General features: G+C 51.2%; 1 protein-coding gene across 1 annotated transcript in view; it reads right to left on the bottom strand.

Annotated features, from left to right (window-relative positions):
* The window catches only part of LOC109879096 (netrin receptor UNC5A-like), a 114,041-nt gene that overhangs the window by 66,280 nt on the left and 24,229 nt on the right, over positions 1-23,532 (bottom strand). Inside the window, exon 5 of the mRNA XM_031797274.1 lies at positions 3,289-3,456. Within this exon, the coding sequence (XP_031653134.1) occupies positions 3,289-3,456 (168 nt within the window). The remainder of the gene's footprint in view (positions 1-3,288; positions 3,457-23,532) is intronic.

Here is a 23,532-nt window from a genome sequence, read left to right as displayed (position 1 = left end):
CAGGTATTCTGCCGCCGTGTACTCTCTGTGTAGGGCCAAATAGCATTCTAGTTTGCTCAGTTTTTTTGTTAATTCTTACCAATGTGTCAAGTAATGATATTTTTGTCTCTGTCTCTGTCTCTTAATCTCTCTCTGTCTACCTCTCTCTCTCTCTCTCTGTGTCTCTCTCTCTCTCCCTCTCTCTCTCTCTCTCTCTCTCTCTCTCTCTCTCTCTCTCTCTCTCTCTCTCTCTCTCTCTCTCTCTCTCCCTCTCTCTCTGTCTCTGTCTCTATCTGTCTCTCTCTCTCTCTCTCTCTCTCTCTCTCTCTCTCTCTCTCTCTGTCTCTGTCTCTCTCTCTCTCTCCCTCTCTCTCTCCCTCTCTCTCTCTCTCTCTCTCTCTCTCTCTCTCTGTCTCTGTCTCTATCTGTCTCTCTCTCTCGGTCTCTGTCTCTGTCTCTCTCTCTCGCTCTCTGTCTCTCTCTCTCTCTCTCTCTCTCTGTCTCTGTCTCTATCTGTCTCTCTCTCTCGGTCTCTGTCTCTGTCTCTCTCTCTCGCTCTCTGTCTCTCTCTCTCTCTCTCTCGCTCTCTGTCTCTCTCTCTCTCTCTCTCTCTCTCTGTCCCCACATAAATACACAAGGAGCATTATAGCCCTCCCTCCCTCTCTCTCTCTCTCTCTCTCTCTCTCTCTCGGTCTCTGTCTCTCTCTCTCTCTGTCTATCTCTCTCTCTCTCTCTCTCTCTCTCTCTGTCTCTGTCTCTCTCTCTCTCTCCCTCTCTCTCTCTCTCTCTCTCTCTCTCTTTCTCTCTCTCTCTGTCTCTGTCTCTATCTGTCTCTCTCTCTCGGTCTCTGTCTCTGTCTCTCTCTCTCGCTCTCTGTCTCTCTCTCTCTCTCTGTCTCTCTCTCTCTCTCTCTCTCTCTCGGTCTCTGTCTCTGTCTCTCTCTCTCGCTCTCTGTCTCTCTGTCCCCACAGAAATACACAAGGAGCATTATAGCTCCCTCCATCCCTCTGTCTGTTCTTGCCTTCCTCTCCTGCTAACTGCCAGGGATCGAAATGACATGTTCTGCTCAGCATCTATGTGTGTGTCTTTCTGTCTGCCTCCACACCACTCTGCCTCCACACCGCTCTGCCTCCACACCGCTCTGCCTCCACACTCCATGCCACTCTGCCTAAACGCCACTCTGCCTCCACACCACTCTGCCTCTGCCTCCACACCACTCTGCCTCCACACCCCTCTACCTCTGCCTCCACACCACTCTGCCTCTGCCTCCACACACCTCTGCCTCTGCCTCCACACCCCTCTGCCTCTGCCTCCACACCCCTCTGCCTCTGCCTCCACACCACTCTGCCTCCACACCACTCTGCCTCCACACCACTCTGCCTCCCCACCACTCTGCCTTCACACCCCTCTGCCTCCACACCACTCTGCCTCCACACCACTCTGCCTCCACACCGCTCTGCCTCCACACCACTCTGCATCCACGCCGCTCTGCCTCCACACCACTCTGCCTCCACACCCCTCTGCCTCCACACCACTCTGCCTCCACACCCCTCTGCCTCCACACCACTCTGCTTCCACACCACTCTGCCTCTGCCTCCACACCCCTCTGCATCTCTGCCTCCACGCCGCTCTGCTTCCACACCACTCTGCCTCCACACCACTCTGCCTCCACACCCCTCTGCCTCTGCCTCCACACCCCTCTGCCTCTGCCTCCACGCCGCTCTGCCTCCACGCCGCTCTGCCTCCACATCACTCTGCCTCAACATCGCTCTGCCTCAACATCGCTCTGCCTCCACACCACTCTGCCTAACACCCCCCTGCCTCCACAAAACTCTGCCTCCACACCACTCTGCCTCCACACCACTCTGCCTCAGCCTCCACACCACTCTGCCTCCACACCACTCTGCCTCCACACCACTCTTTAGACCAGAGCCCTAATCCCTATATAGTGCAATACTTTAGACCAGAGCCCTATTCCCTATATAGTGCAGTACTTTAGACCAGAGCCCTATTCCCTATATAGTGCAGAGCCCTATTCCATATATAGTGCACTACTTTAGACCAGAGCCCTATTCCCTATATAGTGCAGAGCCCTATTCTCTACATAGTGCACTACTTTAGACCAGAGCCCTAGGGGCTATATAGTGAATAGTGTGCCATTTGGGATACAACCAGGGACATGGTTTCTACTACACAGACTGCAGGGAGGAGAAACAGGGATGTGTAGAGACTGATGACACAGAGGTAGATTTGACCATTTTACTCAACTCAATCTGATCACAGACCAACAACCGACCAACCAGCTGACCGACCAACCAACCGACCAACCGACCGACCAACCAACCAACCAGCCGACCAACCAACCGACTAACCAACAAACCAATCAACCAACCAACCGACCAACCGACCCAACGACCGACCAACCAACCAACCGACCAACCGACCGACCGACCAACCGACCAACCAACCAACCAACCAACCAACCAACCAACCGACCAACCGACCGACGGACCAACCGACCAACCAACCAACCGACCGACCGACCAACCGCCCGACCAACCGACCAACCGACCGACCGACCGACCGACCAACCGACCGACCAACCAACCAACCAACCCGACCGACCAACCAACCGACCAACCAACCGACCAACCAACCAACCAACTGACCAACCAACCGACCAACCAACCGACCAACCAACCGACCAACCAACTGACCAACCAACCGACCAACCAGCCGCCCGCCCGACCAACCAACCAACCCACCAACCGACCAACCAACCAGCCGCCCGACCAACCAACCGACCGACCAACCAACCAACCAACCGACCAACCCACCAACCAACTGACCAACCAACCAACCAACCGACCAACCGACCAACCAACCGACCAACCAATCAACCAACCAACCAACCGACCAACCTACCGACCAACCACCCGACCAACAACCGACCAACCGACCAACCAACCGACCAACAACCGACCGACAGACCGACCGACCAACCAACCAACCGACCAACCAAAAACCAACCGACAGACCGACCAACCAACCAACCGATCAACCAACCAACCAACCAATCAGCTCCCCAATTAAAAAATGATACCTAAAAGAATCTGGCAAAAAAGGGCAGCCAATCTCAAACAAAATATGAACTAATGATGTCTTTAAAGCGCAATTTTTTTTTTTCTGCAGCAGGCAATCACAGGAAGCCAAACTGGCTAAGCCAATCACAGCCAAGCAGAGGCGGGGCCACAGGACAGGAAGTAGCCTAGCTGAAGGCCTGGGAGCGGTTTGAGCGGGCGGTGTTACCTGGGCAGGTCGCGGTGCAGGCGCTTTTCTGGACATTCTGTCCGTCGCATGCCATGCCCCCGTTCAGCGGCGTGGGATTGGTGCAGCTGCGGCTCCTCCTCTGCCAGCCACGCCCACAAACTGAGCTGCACGCCGACCACGTTGTCCAGGTAGACCAACCTCCGTTCACTGTCACCGTGATGAAGTGATGGAGGGAGAGCAGGAGGGCGGTCAAGGGGTAAGGTAGGGGAGGGGTGGGATGGAGGGATGGAGGGTGGAGGGAAGAGAGGAAGAGGGAGTGAGAGAGGGAAAGAGGAGACGAGGAAAGGAGTGGATGGAAGGAGGGAGGGATGGATGGAGCGACAAATCAGCCAGGGTTACCCGACATGGGTGGACAGATATTAAAAGGGGGCCTGTCTGATTGTATGTATTATGGACAGATATATATTAGTGGGTCCTGTCTGACTGCTGTACTGAAGGTGTGATGTTGTCTGCTGGCCTGTGACTACTGTATTTTACTGTAGGTGTGATGTTGTCTGCTGGCCTGTGACTACTGTATTTTACTGTAGGTGTGATGTTGTCTGCTGGCCTGTGACTACTGTATTTTACTGTAGGTGTGATGTTGTCTGCTGGCCTGTGACTACTGTATTTTACTGTAGGTGTGATGTTGTCTGCTGGCCTGTGACTACTGTATTTTACTGTAGGTGTGATGTTGTCTGCTGGCCTGTGACTACTGTATTTTACTGTAGGTGTGATGTTGTCTGCTGGCCTGTGACTACTGTATTTTACTGTAGGTGTGATGTTGTCTGCTGGCCTGTGACTACTGTATTTTACTGTAGGTGTGATGTTGTCTGCTGGCCTGTGACTACTGTATTTTACTGTAGGTGTGATGTTGTCTGCTGGCCTGTGACTACTGTATTTTACTGTAGGTGTGATGTTGTCTGCTGGCCTGTGACTACTGTATTTTACTGTAGGTGTGATGTTGTCTGCTGGCCTGTGACTACTGTATTTTACTGTAGGTGTGATGTTGTCTGCTGGCCTGTGACTACTGTATTTTACTGTAGGTGTGATGCTGTCTGCTGGCCTGTGACTACTGTATTTTACTGTAGGTGTGATGCTGTCTGCTGGCCTGTGACTACTGTATTTTACTGTAGCTGTGATGCTGTCTCCTGGCCTGTGACTACTGTATTTTACTGTAGGTGTTATGCTGTCTGCCACCCTGGCTACAGTCAATGACAAGGTAACAGTGGTTGGTTAGGCGTTATCTCTGGCTACAGTCAATGACATTACAGTGGTTGGCTAGGCTTTATCCCTGGCTACAGACAATGACATTACAGTGGTTGGCTAGGCTTTATCCCTGGCTACAGTCAATGACATTACAGTGGTTGGCTAGGCTTTATCCCTGGCTACAGTCAATGACAAGGTAACAGTGGTTGGCTAGGCTTTATCTCTGGCTACCTTCAATGACAAGGTAACAGTGGTTGGCTAGGCTTTATCCCCGGCTACAGTCAATGACAAGGTAACAGTGGTTGGCTAGGCTTTATCTCTGGCTACAGTCAATGACATTACAGTGGTTGGCTAGGCTTTATCTCTGGCTACAGTCAATGACAAGGTAACAGTGGTTGGCTAGGCTTTATCTCTGGCTACAGTCAATGACATTACAGTGGTTGGCTAGGCTTTATCTCTGGCTACCTTCAATGACAAGGTAACAGTGGTTGGCTAGGCTTTATCCCTGGCTACAGTCAATGACAAGGTAACAGTGGTTGGCTAGGCTTTATCTCTGGCTACAGTCAATGACAAGGTAACAGTGGTTGGCTAGGCTTTATCCCTGGCTACAGTCAATGACAAGGTAACAGTGGTTGGCTAGGCTTTATCCCTGGCTACAGTCAATGACAAGGTAACAGTGGTTGGCTAGGCTTTATCTCTGGCTACAGTCAATGACAAGGTAACAGTGGTTGGCTAGGCTTTATCTCTGGCTACAGTCAATGACAAGGTAACAGTGGTTGGCTAGGCTTTATCCCTGGCTACAGTCAATGACAAGGTAACAGTGGTTGGCTAGGCTTTATCCCTGGCTACAGTCAATGACAAGGTAACAGTGGTTGGCTAGGCTTTATCCCTGGCTACAGTCAATGACATTACAGTGGTTGGCTAGGCTTTATCCCCGGCTACATTCAATGACATTACAGTGGTTGGCTAGGCTTTATCCCCGGCTACAGTCAATGACATTACAGTGGTTGGCTAGGCTTTATCTCTGGCTACAGTCAATGACAAGGTAACAGTGGTTGGCTAGGCTTTATCCCCGGCTACAGTCAATGACATTACAGTGGTTGGCTAGGCTTTATCCCCGGCTACAGTCAATGACATAACAGTGGTTGGCTAGGCTTTATCTCTGGCTACCTTCAATGACAAGGTAACAGTGGTTGCCTAGGCTTTATCCCCGGCTACAGTCAATGACATAACAGTGGTTGGCTAGGCTTTATCCCTGGCTACAGTCAATGACAAGGTAACAGTGCTTGGCTAGGCTTTATCTCTGGCTACCTTCAATGACAAGGTAACAGTGGTTGGCTAGGCTTTATCCCCGGCTACAGTCAATGACATTACAGTGGTTGGCTAGGCTTTATCCCCGGCTACAGTCAATGACATAACAGTGGTTGGCTAGGCTTTATCTCTGGCTACCTTCAATGACAAGGTAACAGTGGTTGCCTAGGCTTTATCCCCGGCTACAGTCAATGACATAACAGTGGTTGGCATGGCTTTATCCCTGGCTACAGTCAATGACAAGGTAACAGTGGTTGCCTAGGCTTTATCCCCGGCTACAGTCAATGACATAACAGTGGTTGGCTAGGCTTTATCCCCGGCTACAGTCAATGACATTACAGTGGTTGGCTAGGCTTTATCCCCGGCTACAGTCAATGACATAACAGTGGTTGGCTAGGCTTTATCTCTGGCTACCTTCAATGACAAGGTAACAGTGGTTGGCTAGGCTTTATCCCTGGCTACAGTCAATGACAAGGTAACAGTGGTTGGCTAGGCTTTATCTCTGGCTACAGTCAATGACAAGGTAACAGTGGTTGGCTAGGCTTTATCTCTGGCTACAGTCAATGACAAGGTAACAGTGGTTGGCTAGGCTTTATCCCTGGCTACAGTCAATGACAAGGTAACAGTGGTTGGCTAGGCTTTATCCCTGGCTACAGTCAATGACAAGGTAACAGTGGTTGGCTAGGCTTTATCCCTGGCTACAGTCAATGACATTACAGTGGTTGGCTAGGCTTTATCCCCGGCTACAGTCAATGACATTACAGTGGTTGGCTAGGCTTTATCCCCGGCTACAGTCAATGACATTACAGTGGTTGGCTAGGCTTTATCTCTGGCTACAGTCAATGACAAGGTAACAGTGGTTGGCTAGGCTTTATCCCCGGCTACAGTCAATGACATTACAGTGGTTGGCTAGGCTTTATCCCCGGCTACAGTCAATGACATAACAGTGGTTGGCTAGGCTTTATCTCTGGCTACCTTCAATGACAAGGTAACAGTGGTTGCCTAGGCTTTATCCCCGGCTACAGTCAATGACATAACAGTGGTTGGCTAGGCTTTATCCCTGGCTACAGTCAATGACAAGGTAACAGTGCTTGGCTAGGCTTTATCTCTGGCTACCTTCAATGACAAGGTAACAGTGGTTGGCTAGGCTTTATCCCCGGCTACAGTCAATGACATAACAGTGGTTGGCTAGGCTTTATCTCTGGCTACCTTCAATGACAAGGTAACAGTGGTTGGCTAGGCTTTATCCCTGGCTACAGTCAATGACATTACAGTGGTTGGCTAGGCTTTATCCCTGGCTACAGACAATGACATAACAGTGGTTGGCTAGGCTTTATCTCTGGCTACAGTCAATGACAAGGTAACAGTGGTTGGCTAGGCTTTATCCCTGGCTACAGTCAATGACATAACAGTGGTTGGCTAGGCTTTATCCCCGGCTACAGTCAATGACATAACAGTGGTTGGCTAGGCTTTATCCCCGGCTACAGTCAATGACATTACAGTGGTTGGCTAGGCTTTATCCCCGGCTACAGTCAATGACATAACAGTGGTTGGCTAGGCTTTATCCCTGGCTACAGTCAATGACAAGGTAACAGTGGTTGGCTAGGCTTTATCCCCGGCTACAGTCAATGAGATAACAGTGGTTGGCTAGGCTTTATCCCTGGCTACAGTCAATGACATTACAGTGGTTGGCTAGGCTTTATCCCCGGCTACAGTCAATGACATTACAGTGGTTGGCTAGGCTTTATCCCTTGACAGGCTCTGGTCAAAAGTAGTGCACTGCACACAAACAATTAGGAGTTCTTTGAAGAACCTTAGGGTTCTTGGCACTGGAAACGGCCCAATAGGGAGTGGGGGTTCATTGAGGAACCTAACTGCCCAACTGAAACACTTGGACTTGACTTAGTTGTTTGGGGGGGGGGGGGGTTCATTGAGGAACCTCCTTAGTTGTTGGAGGGGGGGGGGGGTTCATTGAGGAACCTCCTTAGTTGTTGGGGGGGGGGGTTCATTGAGGAACCTCCTTAGTTGTTGGAGGGGGGGGGGTTCATTGAGGAACCTCCTTAGTTGTTGAGGGGGGGGGGGTCATTGAGGAACCTCCTTAGTTGTTGGAGGGGGGGGGGTTCATTGCGGAACCTCCTTAGTTGTTGGAGGGGGGGGGTTCATTGAGGGACTTAACTGCCAAACTGAAACACATGGACTTGAATTTGAAAGGACAGCAAGTGCAGGCACTTTTAACTGAAAAATGTAAAGATCTCCTCAATTTAAGGTATGGTTTGTCCTTTGTACGATCAAAATGTATATTGTTTTATGATGATACCATTTACCATCCAGGCTGCATCGTGGCCAGCTACACGACAGGTGTGCCAGCGACAGGTGTGCCAGCGGGTGGGCTACCCTTCACCCTGGGCTGGGAATAGAGTGGCCACCGCGGGGGACAGGAAAGAACGTGACACTCTGCTAATGTTGCTGGGGGGGATATCAAAGAACGTGACACTCTGCTAATGTTGATGGGGGGGATATCAAAGAACGCGACACCCTGCTGCTCTTGACCTTGTTTCCATGTTTAAGAAACGACTGTAGAAAGACACCTGCTCCTGTTCTGCACTCTGTAGCTGTGGTATGTACTGTAGCTGTGCTGCACTCTGTAGCTGTGGTATGTACTGTAGCTGTGCTGAGCTCTGTAGCTGTGGTATGTACTATAGCTGTGCCTTGCTCTGTAGCTGTGGTATGTACTGTAGCTGTGCTGCGCTCTGTAGCTGTGGTATGTACTGTAGCTGTGCTGCGCTCTGTAGTTGTGGTATGTACTGTAGCTGTGCTGCGCTCTCTTGCTGTGGTATGTACTGTAGCTGTGTTGCACTCTGTAGCTGTGGTATGTACTGTAGCTGTGCCTTGCTCTGTAGCTGTGCTAAGTACTGTAGCTGTGATATGCTCTGTAGCTGTGGTATGTACTGTAGCTGTGCTGCGTTCTGTAGCTGTGGTATGTACTGTAGCTGTGCCTTGCTCTGTAGCTGTGCTAAGTACTGTAGCTGTGATACGCTCTGTAGCTTTGGTATGTACTGTAGCTGTGCTTCGCTCTCTAGCTGTGGTATGTACTGTAGCTGTGCTGCACTCTGTAGCTGTGGTATGTACTGTAGCTGTGCTGCACTCTGTAGGTGTGGTATGTACTGTAGCTGTGCTGCGCTCTGTAGCTGTGGTATGTACTGTAGCTGTGCTGCGCTCTGTAGCTGTGGTATGTACTGTAGCTGTGCTGCACTCTGTAGCTGTGGTATGTACTGTAGCTGAGCTGCACTCTGTAGCTGTGGTATGTACTGTAGCTGTGCTGCACTCTGTAGCTGTGGTATGTACTGTTGCTGTGCTGCGCTCTGTAGCTGTGGTATGTACTGTAGCTGTGCTGCGCTCTGTAGCTGTGGTATGTACTGTAGCTGCTGTATGTACTGTAGCTGTGCTGTGCTCTGTAGCTGTGGTATGTACTGTAGCTGTGCTGTGCTCTGTAGCTGTGGTATGTACTGTAGCTGTGCTGCACTCTGTAGCTGTGAATATATAGGTACGGTAACTATCATTCACTTTCTCAAACTAGACACTGGCCGTGTCCAAATATCCAAATACTACATACTTAAACTGCATACTATGTACTCATCGTTGCATACCATTTAGCACGTACCGTTTGATATGATTAATTTCTCTAAACTCTGACTAGAATAGGCCTGCCCAGGCTGGTTATAGTCAGACTATCACATTCCACCTATACTGTAGCCCATATCGTCCATCTATCCTATTTAAAAAAGGACTGAAGACACAAACAGATCATTTGGTTAAATGTCAACATACTTTATAACCTAGTACACACATCAGCAACTTTTCAAATGTTAAAAAAACAAAATGGCTGTCCACAGTGTTTCGGGTGCATCACATCACACCGTCGGACAGTAACATTATAAACTAAACCACTGATCATTGGGAACGGAGATCAGAATGACTGCTAAGACTCGATCCATAACTTAAATAATTCAATAGGTAGCCTAGCCTATAAAACTAAACCAATCCATATGTTCAACAATGCCTGGTTTTTGCACGACGTCAATAAATCAACACAATCCCAAGTTCCCCGTTGCCTACACATTCAAAAACAAATCAAAATATGTGTTTTAGTATTTCGTTTAAAAGCTCTGATGAAGGCCAGAAGAACTACCTGTTCTGGACCTGCTGTTTTCGACTCTCTCTCTCTCTACCGCACCTGCTGTCTCAAACTCTGAATGATCGGCTATGAAAAGCCAACTGACATTTACTCCTGAGGTGCTGACCTATTGCACCCTCGACAACCACTGTGATTATTATTATTTGACCCTGCTGGTCACCTATGAAAGTTTTGAAGAATAATCTTTGAAGACCAATCTGGCCTTAATGAACATGTACTTTTATAATCTCCACCCGGCACAGCCAGAGGAGGGCTGGCCACCCCTCAGGGCCTGGTTCCTCTCTACCTGGCACAGCCAGAAGAGGACTGGCCACCCCTCAGAGCCTGGTTCCTCTCTACCTGGCACAGCCAGAAGAGGACTGGCCACCCCTCAGGGCCTGGTTCCTCTCTACCTGGCACAGCCAGAGGAGGGCTGGCCACCCCTCAGGGCCTGGTTCCTCTCTACCTGGCACAGCCAGAAGAGGACTGGCCACCCCTCAGAGCCTGGTTCCTCTCTACCTGGCACAGCCAGAAGAGGACTGGCCACCCCTCAGAGGCTGGTTCCTCTCTACCTGGCACAGCCAGAGGAGGGCTGGCCACCCCTCAGAGCCTGGTTCCTCTCTACCTGGCACAGCCAGAAGAGGACTGGCCACCCCTCAGAGCCTGGTTCCTCTCTACCTGGCACAGCCTGAAGAGGACTGGCCACCCCTCAGAGCCTGGTTCCTCTCTAATTGGCACAGCAAGAAGAGGACTGGCCGACCCCTCAGAGCCTGGTTCCTCTCTACCTGGCACAGCCAGAAGAGGACGGGCCACCCCTCAGAGCCTGGTTCCTCTCTAGGTTTCTTCCTAGGTTCCTGCCTTTCTAGGGAGTTTTTCCTAGCCACCGTGCTTCTACACCTGCATTGCTTGCTGTTTGGGGTTTTAGGCTGGGTTTCTGTACAGCACTTTGAGATATCAGCTGATGTAAGAAAGGGCTTTATAAATACATTTGATTGAATTTAGTATAACATCCTGTGGCATTTAAACTATGCTTACTTTTTCGAAAATACACATGCTGAGAATACTGAGAATGTGTCATGTGCGATGACATTGTTTCCCTCCATTAGATGATGTTGTTTCCCTCCATTAGATGATGTTGTTTCCCTCCATTAGATGATGTTGTTTCCCTCCATGTTGTTTCCCTCCATTAGATGATGTTGTTTCCCTCCATTAGATGATGTTGTTTCCATTAGATGATGATGTTTCCCTCCATTAGATGATGTTGTTTTCCTCCATTAGATGATGTTGTTTCCCTCCATTAGATGATGTTGTTTCCCTCCATGTTGTTTCCCTCCATTAGATGATGATGTTTCCCTCCATTAGATGATGTTGTTTCCCTCCATTAGATGATGTTGTTTCCCTCCATTAGATGATGTTGTTTCCCTCCATTAGATGATGTTGTTTCCCTCCATTAGATGATGTTGTTTCCCTCCATTAGATGATGTTGTTTCCCTCCATGTTGTTTCCCTCCATTAGATGATGTTGTTTCCCTCCATTAGATGATGTTGTTTCCCTCCATTAGATGATGATGTTTCCCTCCATTAGATGATGTTGTTTCCCTCCATTAGATGATGTTGTTTCCCTCCATTAGATGACGTTGTTTCCCTCCATTAGATGATGTTGTTTCCCTCCATTAGATGATGATGTTTCCCTCCATTAGATGATGTTGTTCCCTCCATTAGATGATGTTGTTTCCCTCCATGTTGTTTCCCTCCATTAGATGATGTTGTTTCCATTAGATGACGTTGTTTCCCTCCATTAGATGATGTGGTTTCCCTCCATTAGATGACGTTGTTTCCCTCCATTAGATGATGTTGTTTCCCTCCATTAGATGATGTTGTTTCCCTCCATTAGATGATGTTGTTTCCCTCCATTAGATGATGTTGTTTCCCTCCATGTTGTTTCCCTCCATTAGATGATGTTGTTTCCCTCCATTAGATGATGTTGTTTCCCTCCATTAGATGATGTTGTTTCCCTCCATTAGATGATGTTGTTTCCCTCCATGTTGTTTCCCTCCATTAGATGATGTTGTTTCCCTCCATTAGATGATGTTGTTTCCCTCCATTAGATGATGTTGTTTCCCTCCATTAGATGATGTTGTTTCCCTCCATTAGATGACGTTGTTTCCCTCCATGTTGTTTCCCTCCATTAGATGATGTTGTTTCCCTCCATTAGATGATGTTTCCCTCCATGTTGTTTCCCTCCATTAGATGATGTTGTTTCCCTCCATTAGATGATGATGTTTCCCTCCATTAGATGATGTTGTTTCCCTCCATTAGATGATGTTGTTTCCCTCCATTAGATGATGTTGTTTCCCTCCATTAGATGATGTTGTTTCCCTCCATTAGATGATGTTGTTTCCCTCCATTAGATGATGTTGTTTCCCTCCATGTTGTTTCCCTCCATTAGATGATGTTGTTTCCCTCCATTAGATGACGTTGTTTCCCTCCATTAGATGACGTTGTTTCCCTCCATGTTGTTTCCCTCCATTAGATGATGTTGTTTCCCTCCATTAGATGACGTTGTTTCCCTCCATTAGATGATGTTGTTTCCCTCCATTAGATGATGTTGTTTCCCTCCATTAGATGATGTTGTTTCCCTCCATTCGTTGACGTTGTTTCATGCCATTCGTTGATTTCAGCAGCACATCCCCATATCTAATGATCAGCTGTTGTCAAAGCCAAAACGACTATGGCATTCGGGTATTTAAAGTATACTCGATTTTCAAAATTATGAATACTTATTACAACTATTTTTTTGAATACTCAAACGGTGTACTATTTAGTATGCAAGTATTCTGCCACGACCACTAACTTGACTGATTATGAGACGAGATTGACAAACTATCAGTCCAATCTTCAGCTTGTTTTAAAGAGCTCCATTACTCTGTATCATTCTCCCAAAGTAGACACTTTACTAATTAAGTAAACTTTTATCATATTCATGTTTAAAGACAGTTATTTATTGTTTATAGTTTATTATTGTTATTGTTATATATATATCATTGTTATTTGTTGGGGCGGGAGGGTAGACTAGTGGTTAGAGGGGAGGGGCGGGAGGTACCCTAGTGGTTAGAGGGGAGGGGCGGGAGGTACCCTAGTGGTTAGAGGGGAGGGGCGGGAGGTACCCTAGTGGTTAGAGTGGAGGGGCGGCAGGGTAGCCTAGTGGTTAGAGGGGAGGGGCGGGAGGTACCCTAGTGGTTAGAGGGGAGGGGCGGGAGGGTAGCCTAGTGGTTAGAGTGTAGAGGGGGCAGGGTAGCCTAGTGGTTAGAGTGTAGAGGGGGCAGGGTAGCCTAGTGGTTAGAGGGGAGGGGCGGGAGGTACCCTAGTGGTTAGAGTGGAGGGGCGGGAGGTACCCTAGTGGTTAGAGTGTAGAGGGGGCAGGGTAGCCTAGTGGTTAGAGGGGAGGGGCGGGAGGGTAGCCTAGTGGTTAGAGTGTAGAGGGGGCAGGGTAGCCTAGTGGTTAGAGGGGAGGGGCGGGAGGTACCCTAGTGGTTAGAGTGGAGGGGCGGCAGGGTAGCCTAGTGGTTAGAGGGGAGGGGCGGGAGGGTAGCCTAGTGGTTAGAGGGGAGGGGCGGGAGGTACCCTAGTGGTTAGAGGGGAGGGGCGGGAGGGTAGACTAGTGGTTAGAGGGGAGGGGCGGGAGGTACCCTAGTGGTTAGAGGGGAGGGGCGGGAGGGTAGACTAGTGGTTAGAGGGGAGGGGCGGGAGGTACCCTAGTGGTTAGAGGGGAGGGGCGGGAGGTACCCTAGTGGTTAGAGGGGAGGGGTGGGAGGTAGCCTAGTGGTTAGAGGGGAGGGGCGGGAGGGTAGACTAGTGGTTAGAGGGGAGGGGCGGGAGGGTAGCCTAGTGGTTAGAGGGGAGGGGCGGGAGGGTAGACTAGTGGTTAGAGGGGAGGGGCGGGAGGTACCCTAGTGGTTAGAGGGGAGAGGCGGCAGGTAGCCTAGTGGTTAGAGGGGAGGGGCGGGAGGGTAGCCTAGTGGTTAGAGGGTAGAGGGGGTAGGTAGCCTAGTGGTTAGAGGGGAGGGGCGGGAGGTACCCTAGTGGTTAGAGGGGAGGGGCGGGAGGGTAGCCTAGTGGTTAGAGGGGAGGGGCGGGAGGTACCCTAGTGGTTAGAGGGGAGGGGCGGGAGGGTACCCTAGTGGTTAGAGTGTAGAGGGGGCAGGTAGCCTAGTGGTTAGAGGGGAGGGGCGGGAGGGTAGCCTAGTGGTTAGAGGGGAGGGGCGGGAGGTACCCTAGTGGTTAGAGGGGAGGGGCGGGAGGGTAGCCTAGTGGTTAGAGGGGAGGGGCGGGAGGGTACCCTAGTGGTTAGAGGGGAGGGGCGGGAGGGTAGCCTAGTGGTTAGAGTGTAGAGGTGGTAGGGTAGCCTAGTGGTTAGAGGGGAGGGGCGGGAGGTACCCTAGTGGTTAGAGGGGAGGGGCGGGAGGGTACCCTAGTGGTTAGAGGGGAGGGGCGGGAGGGTAGCCTAGTGGTTAGAGGGGAGGGGCGGGAGGGTAGCCTAGTGGTTAGAGGGGAGGGGCGGGAGGGTACCCTAGTGGTTAGAGGGGAGGGGCGGGAGGGTAGCCTAGTGGTTAGAGGGGAGGGGCGGGAGGGTACCCTAGTGGTTAGAGGGGAGGGGCGGGAGGGTAGCCTAGTGGTTAGAGGGGAGGGGCGGGAGGGTAGCCTAGTGGTTAGAGGGGAGGGGCGGGAGGGTACCCTAGTGGTTAGAGGGGAGGGGCGGGAGGGTACCCTAGTGGTTAGAGGGGAGGGGCGGGAGGGTAGCGTAGTGGTTAGAGGGGAGGGGCGGGAGGGTAGCCTAGTGGTTAGAGGGGAGGGGCGGGAGGGTAGCCTAGTGGTTAGAGTGTAGAGGGGGCAGGGTAGCCTAGTGGTTAGAGTGTAGAGGCGGCAGGTAGCCTAGTGGTTAGAGTGTAGAGGGGGCAGGGTAGACTAGTGGTTAGAGTGTAGAGGGGGCAGGGTAGCCTAGTGGTTAGAGGGGAGGGGCGGGAGGGTAGCCTAGTGGTTAGAGCGTAGAGGGGGTAGGTAGTCTAGTGGTTAGAGTGTAGAGGGGGCAGGGGGCAGGGTAGCCTAGTGGTTAGAGTGTAGAGGCGGCAGGGTAGCCTAGTGGTTAGAGTGTAGAGGGGGCAGGGTAGCCTAGTGGTTAGAGTGTAGAGGGGGCAGGGTAGCCTAGTGGTTAGAGTGTAGAGGGGGCAGGGTAGCCTAGTGGTTAGAGTGTAGAGGGGGCAGGGTAGCCTAGTGGTTAGAGTGTAGAGGGGGCAGGGTAGCCTAGTGGTTAGAGTGTAGAGGGGGCAGGGTAGCCTAGTGGTTAGAGTGTAGAGGGGGCAGGGTAGCCTAGTGGTTAGAGTGTAGAGGGGGCAGGGTTGCCTAGTGGTTAGAGGGGAGAGGGGGCAGGGTAGCCTAGTGGTTAGAGTGTAGAGGGGGCAGGGTAGCCTAGTGGTTAGAGTGTAGAGGGGGCAGGGTAGCCTAGTGGTTAGAGGGGAGAGGGGGCAGGGTAGCCTAGTGGTTAGAGTGTAGAGGGGGCAGGGTAGCCTAGTGGTTAGAGTGTAGAGGGGGCAGGGCAGCCTAGTGGTTAGAGTGTAGAGGGGGCAGGGTAGCCTAGTGGTTAGAGGGGAGAGGGGGCAGGGTAGCCTAGTGGTTAGAGTGTAGAGGGGGCAGGGTAGCCTAGTGGTTAGAGTGTAGAGGGGGCAGGGTAGCCTAGTGGTTAGAGTGTAGAGGGGGCAGGTAGCCTAGTGGTTAGAGTGTAGAGGGGGCAGGTAGCCTAGTGGTTAGAGTGTAGAGGGGCAGGTAGCCTAGTGGTTAGAGTGTAGAGGGGGCAGGTAGCCTAGTGGTTAGAGTGTAGAGGGGGCAGGGTAGCCTAGTGGTTAGAGTGTAGAGGGGGCAGGGTAGCCTAGTGGTTAGAGTGTAGAGGGGGCAGGGTAGCCTAGTGGTTAGAGGGGAGAGGGGGCAGGGTAGCCTAGTGGTTAGAGTGTAGAGGGGGCAGGGTAGCCTAGTGGTTAGAGTGTAGAGGGGGCAGGGTAGCCTAGTGGTTAGAGTGTAGAGGGGGCAGGTAGCCTAGTGGTTAGAGTGTAGAGGGGGCAGGTAGCCTAGTGTTAGAGTGTAGAGGGGGCAGGTAGCCTAGTGGTTAGAGTGTAGAGGGGGCAGGTAGCCTAGTGGTTAGAGTGTAGAGGGGGCAGGGTAGCCTAGTGGTTAGAGTGTAGAGGGGGCAGGGTAGCCTAGTGGTTAGAGTGTAGAGGGGGCAGGGTAGCCTAGTGGTTAGAGGGGAGAGGGGGCAGGGTAGCCTAGTGGTTAGAGTGTAGAGGGGGCAGGGTAGCCTAGTGGTTAGAGGGGAGAGGGGGCAGGGTAGCCTAGTGGTTAGAGTGTAGAGGGGGCAGGGTAGCCTAGTGGTTAGAGTGTAGAGGGGGCAGGGTAGCCTAGTGGTTAGAGTGTAGAGGGGGCAGGTAGCCTAGTGGTTAGAGTGTAGAGGGGGCAGGTAGCCTAGTGGTTAGAGTGTAGAGGGGGCAGGTAGCCTAGTGGTTAGAGTGTAGAGGGGGCAGGTAGCCTAATGGTTAGAGTGTAGAGGGGGCAGGGTAGCCTAGTGGTTAGAGTGTAGAGGGGGCAGGGCAGCCTAGTGGTTAGAGTGTAGAGGGGGCAGGGTAGCCTAGTGGTTAGAGGGGAGAGGGGGCAGGGTAGCCTAGTGGTTAGAGTGTAGAGGGGGCAGGGTAGCCTAGTGGTTAGAGTGTAGAGGGGGCAGGGTAGCCTAGTGGTTAGAGTGTAGAGGGGGCAGGGTAGCCTAGTGGTTAGAGTGTAGAGGGGGCAGGGCAGCCTAGTGGTTAGAGTGTAGAGGGGGCAGGGTAGCCTAGTGGTTAGAGTGTAGAGGGGGTAGGGCAGCCTAGTGGTTAGAGTGTAGAGGGGGCAGGTAGCCTAGTGGTTAGAGTGTAGAGGGGGCAGGTAGCCTAGTGGTTAGAGTGTAGAGGGGGTAGGTAGCCTAGTGGTTAGAGGGGAGGGGGCGGGAGGGTAGCCTAGTGGTTAGAGGGGAGGGGCGGGAGGGTAGCCTAGTGGTTAGAGTGTAGAGGGGGTAGGTAGCCTAGTGGTTAGAGTGTAGAGGGGCAGGGTAGCCTAGTGGTTAGAGTGTAGAGGGGGTAGGTAGCCTAGTGGTTAGAGTGTAGAGGGGGCAGGTAGTCTAGTGGTTAGAGTGTAGGGGGGGCAGGGTAGCCTAGTGGTTAGAGTGTAGAGGTGGCAGGGTAGCCTAGTAGTTAGAGTGTAGAGGGGGCAGGGTAGCCTAGTGGTTAGAGTGTAGAGGTGGTAGGTAGCCTAGTGGTTAGAGTGTAGAGGAGGCAGGTAGCCTAGTGGTTAGAGTGTAGAGGAGGCAGGTAGCCTAGTGGTTAGAGTGTAGAGGGGGTAGGTAGCCTAGTGGTTAGAGTGTAGAGGGGGTAGGTAGCCTAGTGGTTAGAGTGTAGAGGGGGCAGGTAGCCTAGTGGTTAGAGTGTAGATGGGGCAGGTAGCCTAGTGGTTAGAGTGTAGAGGGGGCAGGGTAGCCTAGTGGTTAGAGTGTAGAGGGGGCAGGGTAGCCTAGTGGTTAGAGTGTAGAGGGGGCAGGGTAGCCTAGTGGTTAGAGTGTAGAGGTGGCAGGGTAGCCTAGTGGTTAGAGTGTAGAGGAGGCAGGGTAGCCTAGCGGTTAGAGTGTAGAGGCGGCAGGGTAGCCTAGCGGTTAGAGTGTAGAGGGTGGCAGGGTAGCCTAGTGGTTAGAGGGGAGGGGCGGGAGGGTAGCCTAGTGGTTAGAGTGTAGAGGGTGGCAGGGTAGCCTAGTGGTTAGAGGGGAGGGGCGGGAGGGTAGCCTAGTGGTTAGAGTGTAGAGGGGGGCAGGGTAGCCTAGTGGTTAGAGGGGAGGGGCGGGAGGGTAGCCTAGTGGTTAGAGTGTAGAGGGGGTAGGTAGCCTAGTGGTTAGAGTGTAGAGGGTGGCAGGGTAGCCTAGTGGTTAGAGGGGAGGGGCGGGAGGGTAGCCTAGTGGTTAGAGTGTAGAGGGGGCAGGGTAGCCTAGTGGTTAGAGTGTAGAGGTGGCAGGGTAGCCTAGTGGTTAGAGTGTAGAGGGGGCAGGTAGCCTAGTGGTTAGAGTGTAGAGGGGGCAGGTAGCCTAGTGGTTAGAGTGTAGAGGGGGCAGGGTAGCCTAGTGGTTAGAGTGTAGAGGGGGCAGGGTAGCCTAGTGGTTAGAGTGTAGAGGGGACAGGGTAGACTAGTGGTTAGAGTGTAGAGGTGGCAGGGTAGCCTAGTGGTTAGAGTGTAGAGGAGGCAGGGTAGCCTAGCGGTTAGAGTGTAGAGGGTGGCAGGGTAGCCTAGTGGTTAGATGGGAGGGGCGGGAGGGTAGCCTAGTGGTTAGAGTGTAGAGGGTGGCAGGGTAGCCTAGTGGTTAGAGGGGAGGGGCGGGAGGGTAGCCTAGTGGTTAGAGTGTAGAGGGGGGCAGGGTAGCCTAGTGGTTAGAGGGGAGGGGCGGGAGGGTAGCCTAGTGGTTAGAGTGTAGAGGGGGGCAGGGTAGCCTAGTGGTTAGAGGGGAGGGGCGGGAGGGTAGCCTAGTGGTTAGAGTGTAGAGGGGGGCAGGGTAGCCTAGTGGTTAGAGGGGAGGGGCGGGAGGGTAGCCTAGTGGTTAGAGGGGAGGGGCAGGAGGGTAGCCTAGTGGTTAGAGTGTAGAGGGGGCAGGGTAGCCTAGTGGTTAGAGTGTAGAGGCGGCAGGTAGCCTAGTGGTTAGAGTGTAGAGGTGGCAGGGTAGTCTAGTGGTTAGAGTGTAGAGGGGGTAGGTAGCCTAGTGGTTAGAGTGTAGAGGAGGCAGGTAGCCTAGTGGTTAGAGTGTAGAGGGGGTAGGTAGCCTAGTGGTTAGAGTGTAGAGGAGGCAGGTAGCCTAGTGGTTAGAGTGTAGAGGGGGCAGGGTAGCCTAGTGGTTAGAGTGTAGAGGCGGCAGGTAGCCTAGTGGTTAGAGTGTAGAGGAGGCAGGGTAGCCTAGTGGTTAGAGTGTAGAGGCGGCAGGGTAGCCTAGTGGTTAGAGTGTAGAGGCGGCAGGGTAGTCTAGTGGTTAGAGTGTAGAGGGCGGCAGGTAGCCTAGTGGTTAGAGTGTAGAGGGGGCAGGGTAGCCTAGTGGTTAGAGTGTAGAGGGCGGCAGGTAGCCTAGTGGTTAGAGTGTAGAGGTGGCAGGGTAGTCTAGTGGTTAGAGTGTAGAGGGGGTAGGGTAGTCTAGTGGTTAGAGTGTAGAGGGGGCAGGTAGCCTAGTGGTTAGAGTGTAGAGGGGGCAGGGTAGCCTAGTGGTTAGAGTGTAGAGGCGGCAGGGTAGCCTAGTGGTTAGAGTGTAGAGGGGGCAGGGTAGCCTAGTGGTTAGAGTGTAGAGGCGGCAGGGTAGCCTAGTGGTTAGAGTGTAGAGGCGGCAGGGTAGTCTAGTGGTTAGAGTGTAGAGGGCGGCAGGTAGCCTAGTGGTTAGAGTGTAGAGGGGGCAGGGTAGCCTAGTGGTTAGAGTGTAGAGGAGGCAGGGTAGCCTAGTGGTTAGAGTGTAGAGGCGGCAGGGTAGCCTAGTGGTTAGAGTGTAGAGGCGGCAGGGTAGCCTAGTGGTTAGAGTGTAGAGGTGGTAGGTAGCCTAGTGGTTAGAGTGTAGAGGCGGCAGGGTGGCCTAGTGGTTAGAGTGTAGAGGCGGCAGGGTAGCCTAGTGGTTAGAGTGTAGAGGGGGCAGGGTAGCCTAGTGGTTAGAGTGTAGAGGTGGCAGGTAGCCTAGTGGTTAGAGTGTAGAGGGGGCAGGGTAGCCTAGTGGTTAGAGTGTAGAGGGGGCAGGTAGCCTAGTGGTTAGAGTGTAGGGGCGGCAGGGTAGCCTAGTGGTTAGAGTGTAGAGGTGGCAGGTAGCCTAGTGGTTAGAGTGTAGAGGGGGCAGGGTAGCCTAGTGGTTAGAGTGTAGAGGGGGCAGGTAGCCTAGTGGTTAGAGTGTAGAGGGGGCAGGGTAGCCTAGTGGTTAGAGTGTAGAGGCGGCAGGTAGCCTAGTGGTTAGAGTGTAGGGGCGGCAGGGTAGCCTAGTGGTTAGAGTGTAGAGGGGGCAGGGTAGCCTAGTGGTTAGAGTGTAGAGGGGGCAGGGTAGCCTAGTGGTTAGAGTGTAGAGGTGGCAGGGTAGCCTAGTGGTTAGAGTGTAGAGGGGGCAGGGTAGCCTAGTGGTTAGAGTGTAGAGGAGGCAGGTAGCCTAGTGGTTAGAGTGTAGGGGCGGCAGGGTAGCCTAGTGGTTAGAGTGTAGAGGGGGCAGGGTAGCCTAGTGGTTAGAGTGTAGAGGGGGCAGGTAGCCTAGTGGTTAGAGTGTAGAGGGGGCAGGTAGTCTAGTGGTTAGAGTGTAGAGGGGGCAGGGTAGCCTAGTGGTTAGAGTGTAGGGGCGGCAGGGTAGCCTAGTGGTTAGAGTGTAGAGGGGGCAGGGTAGCCTAGTGGTTAGAGTGTAGAGGTGGCAGGGTAGCCTAGTGGTTAGAGTGTAGGGGCGGCAGGGTAGCCTAGTGGTTAGAGTGTAGAGGGGGCAGGTAGCCTAGTGGTTAGAGTGTAGAGGGGGCAGGTAGCCTAGTGGTTAGAGTGTAGAGGGGGCAGGTAGCCTAGTGGTTAGAGTGTAGAGGGGGCAGTTTAGCCTAGTGGTTAGAGTGTAGGGGCGGCAGGGTAGCCTAGTGGTTAGAGTGTAGAGGAGGCAGGGTAGCCTAGTGGTTAGAGTGTAGAGGGCGGCAGGTAGCCTAGTGGTTAGAGTGTAGAGGCGGCAGGGTAGCCTAGTGGTTAGAGTGTAGAGTGGGCAGGGTAGCCTAGTGGTTAGAGTGTAGGGGCGGCAGGGTAGCCTAGTGGTTAGAGTGTTGGGGCGGCAGGGTAGCCTAGTGGTTAGAGCGTTAGACTAGTAACTGGAAGGTTGCAAGTTCAAATCCCCGAGCTGACAAGGTACAAATCTGTCGTTCTGCCCCTGAACAGGCAGTTAACCCACTGTTTCTAGGCCGTCATTGAAAATAAGATTTTGTTCTTAACTGACTTGCCTGGTTAAATAAAGGTAAAAAAAAAGAAAGTTTGTTATTGTCAAGCTCCTCATTACGTTTTAAGGAACCAAAGACGAGGATACCTGTCTATCTAAATACAAATCCTCTCCTCTAACACAACCATGTCGTAAGGCAATTGATCCAAAAGTAGAGGTGAAACTTGTTCATATTTCCAGCTAAATGTCATTGTCCTCTACAAGCTGGACAAAAGACACCGAAAGAAAGATCCAACGTTTTACGTCTAAGATGAACAGGAAAAAAAACTGAACTGAACATTTTGAACTCAAAAATTCTGACTAAACTAAACTTTTCATAACACGTTTTGATCTGATTCTAAATATATATAATTATATAATTGCTTGAAAATGCCAATCCACTTGAAAGGACAGAGCAGTGAGAGTAGTGTGGTGATTAAAGTATTTGTCACGTCCGCGCCCCCCCAGCGTTTGAGGGCGCCAGGCTGCCCTGCATCACCTGCCATCAATTACGCACACCTGCCTTCCCTCGTCACGCGCCTCAGCGATATTGGACTCACCTGGACTCATCATCTGTTTATGTTTACCTCTCCATATATAAGTCAGGTTCCCTGCTCTGTTTCCTGCTGAGGCATTGATTGTTATTTGTCTGTATTATCAGTTTGTCTGTTCCTGTCTCGTTCCATCTCCGTTCTTCATTAAATGTTTGACTCCCCCGTACCTGCTTCGTCTCGCCAGCCTCAACTCATGTGACAGAATGCATCAGCCAATCACACGAAGCATCGGGGCGTACTGGCGTTCTGGTTGGTATGGTGACATCGGCTCTGGGTCGCCACCGATGGAACCGGGGGTGCCTAGCCAGCTCGTCGGGCTTCCACACCCTAGCTGGATCGAGAGTTTTCCTTGCCCCGGTTGTTTGACTCCCCTGCTTGGTCTCTCCAGCCTCAACTCATGTGATAGTATTTTGGTCTCTTTGGCATAACAGGCAGTGTGATAACATGTAGTTGATGGATGTGAAGTGGCATAACAGGCAGTGTGATAACATGTAGTTGATGGATGTGAAGCGTTTTGACTGTAGGCTACAACACCATGTAATTTAACATCACATTTTCACACTTGAAAGACATGACATCGTTCTTCTTATTCTGATCAGACTGGAACTGACTATTGCAACGACTCTAACTTGTGAATTATCCCTGACAACGCCTAAGTGTATGTTCCTGTGTGTGTGAGCCTCTGTGTCAAAACAGACCAAATCAAACGATAACTAGTCTATATATACAGGGTACCAGTACTGAGTAATGATAACTAGGTTATATATACAGGGTACCAGTACTGAGTAATGATAACCAGGTTATATATACAGGGTACCAATACTGAGTAATGATAACTAGGTTATATACACAGGGTACCAGTACTGAGTAATGATAACTAGGCTATATACACAGGGTACCAGTACTGAGTAATGATAACTAGGTTATATACACAGGGTACCAGTACTGAGTAATGATAACTAGGTTATATACACGGGGTACCAGTACTGAGTAATGATAACTAGTCTATATACACAGGGTACCAGTACTGAGTAATGATAACTAGGTTATATACACAGGGTACCAGTACTGAGTAATGATAACTAGGTTATATACACAGGGTACCAGTACTGAGTAATGATAACCAGGTTATATACACAGGGTACCAGTACTGAGTAATGATAACTAGGTTATATACACAGGGTACCAGTACTGAGTAATGATAACTAGGTTATATACACAGGGTACCAGTACTGAGTAATGATAACTAGGTTATATACACAGGGTACCAGTACTGAGTAATGATAACTAGGCTATATACACAGGGTACCAGTACTGAGTAATGATAACTAGTCTATATACACAGGGTACCAGTACTGAGTAATGATAACCAGGTTATATATACAGGGTACCAGTACTGAGTAATGATAACTAGGTTATATACACAGGGTACCAGTACTGAGTAATGATAACCAGGTTATATATACAGGGTACCAGTACTGAGTAATGATAACTAGGTTATATACACAGGGTACCAGTACTGAGTAATGATAACTAGGCTATATACACAGGGTATCAGTACTGAGTAATGATAACTAGGTTATATACACATGGTACCAGTACTGAGTAATGATAACTAGGCTATATACACAGGGCACCAATGTGCCGGGTATGAGATAATTGAGGTAGATATGTACATATTCTGTAGGTGGGAATAAAGTGATTGATAATAAACTGTAACAGCAGCGTTTACGATGAGTCAAAAAAGTACAAAAATTTGTTAATGTGCAGAGAGTCTGGGTAACTATTTAACTAACTATTTATCAGTCTAATGACTTGGGGGTAGAAGTTGTTTAGGGTCCTGTTGGTGCATCGGTACCGCCAGCCGTGCTGAGAGAACAGTCTAATGACTTGGGGGTAGAAGTTGTTTAGGGTCCTGTTGGTGCATCGGTACCGCCAGCCGTGCTGAGAGAACAGTCTAATGACTTGGGGGTAGAAGTCGTTTAGGGTCCTGTTGGT

Source organism: Oncorhynchus kisutch, linkage group LG19 (assembly GCF_002021735.2).
Source record: "Oncorhynchus kisutch isolate 150728-3 linkage group LG19, Okis_V2, whole genome shotgun sequence".
Classification (NCBI taxonomy): domain Eukaryota; kingdom Metazoa; phylum Chordata; class Actinopteri; order Salmoniformes; family Salmonidae; genus Oncorhynchus; species Oncorhynchus kisutch.
Note: the sequence above shows the minus strand (reverse complement) of the source record. Positions and strands in the feature narration are given on the sequence as shown.